This window comes from Anarrhichthys ocellatus, unplaced genomic scaffold (assembly GCF_004355925.1).
Source record: "Anarrhichthys ocellatus isolate YVR2014 unplaced genomic scaffold, GSC_Weel_1.0 scaffold178, whole genome shotgun sequence".
In the NCBI taxonomy this organism is placed as follows: Eukaryota; Metazoa; Chordata; class Actinopteri; order Perciformes; family Anarhichadidae; genus Anarrhichthys; species Anarrhichthys ocellatus.
Genome location: NW_022280208.1, coordinates 268418 through 269560, shown reverse-complemented (window position 1 = coordinate 269560; position 1143 = coordinate 268418). Strand labels below are relative to the sequence as shown.

The following is a 1143-nucleotide window of genomic DNA, read 5'->3' as shown; positions in this document are numbered from 1 at the left end:
GGGGGATGTGAGGCGAGAGAGCTGTGAAATCCCATGGGGGCTGTTAGCCGGCTTCAGGCTGCTATAAAGCCCGTCAGTCAACCTGTCACTTTGATTTTCTGCAGTTTAACTATATGATATAATCCAGATAAGCAGTATGCACTGGGAGAAATGTAAGTACAAAACATCATTGCTGTTATATTTTTAAAAAATCTCAGGAAAACTCTCGCATTGCAGATTGTCCTATTTTATGTAAATCTGACAAATTGACTTGAATAATAATCTAAAATCGGCTTTTTATTTGTTCGTTTTGAATTGTTCAAATGGGAATTTCGCTTTTTGTGTCCGTTACATTTCTTTGATGAAGTAAACACAAAAACATGAACTTAATATTATGTTCAATATAATGCAATCCAGTACGATACATACAGCCATTGTGGAGCGTAACTGTTCTGTCTTTACTCCAAGTTATTTTAGAATAAATATCTGGTTGGAAACGTGACAAAACGTGTTTGATTTTCCAATAATTGTAATTAATTGTCAGAATTAATTTGACAGTTCGCTATCAGAAATGAACTAACGGATGGATGTGCACAGTGATCAGCGTATTACATGTCATTTAGAACATTTACTTTGAGTTCTTTAAATGACCAACAGAAGGAAAGGACAGTTTCAGGATCAGCACTGAAGCTGTTGCGTCGGACTCTTTTGGAAAGAGGAAGGTGTTCATTTTGATGTTGGCTGTGTGTTGCTATAAGACTGTAATCTTGATATGCAAAATGGCAGCAGGCTTCTCCACCGCTGTAAAACACTGCACAGCTGTGGAGCTTCCTCTTTTTTTTTGCTGGCATGCGCTGATTATTTATCCGTCTGTGTTTGTTCATGTGTGATTGTTTAAAACACAACATCTTCTGTTCATTCAGGTTTCCGTTCAGAGGTCTGTTACAGTTATTTAAAGTTTGCATTTATGGCATTTATTTCCTTGTGGTTTTTTTGGAACAGATCATTCTGTATGTTGGGCACACTTTTTCACAATTTAAGTTCTTTAAAAGGATCTCTGTACGACATTCAGAGCATTAATATTAATGATAATAAATTGGTTGCTGTTGTTTGCACTGTTAGCGTTGTTTGCACTGTTAGCGTTGTTTGCACAGTTAGCGTTGT

General features: G+C 36.7%; 1 protein-coding gene across 1 annotated transcript in view; it reads left to right on the top strand.

The window, feature by feature from the left end:
* Positions 1 to 109: 109 nt before the first annotated feature.
* pou2af1 (POU class 2 homeobox associating factor 1) overlaps positions 110 to 1143 on the top strand; it is a 10772-nt gene continuing 9738 nt past the window's right edge. The window contains exon 1 of the mRNA XM_031878428.1: positions 110 to 152. Within this exon, the coding sequence (XP_031734288.1) occupies positions 137 to 152 (16 nt within the window). The 5' untranslated portion in view covers positions 110 to 136. The remainder of the gene's footprint in view (positions 153 to 1143) is intronic.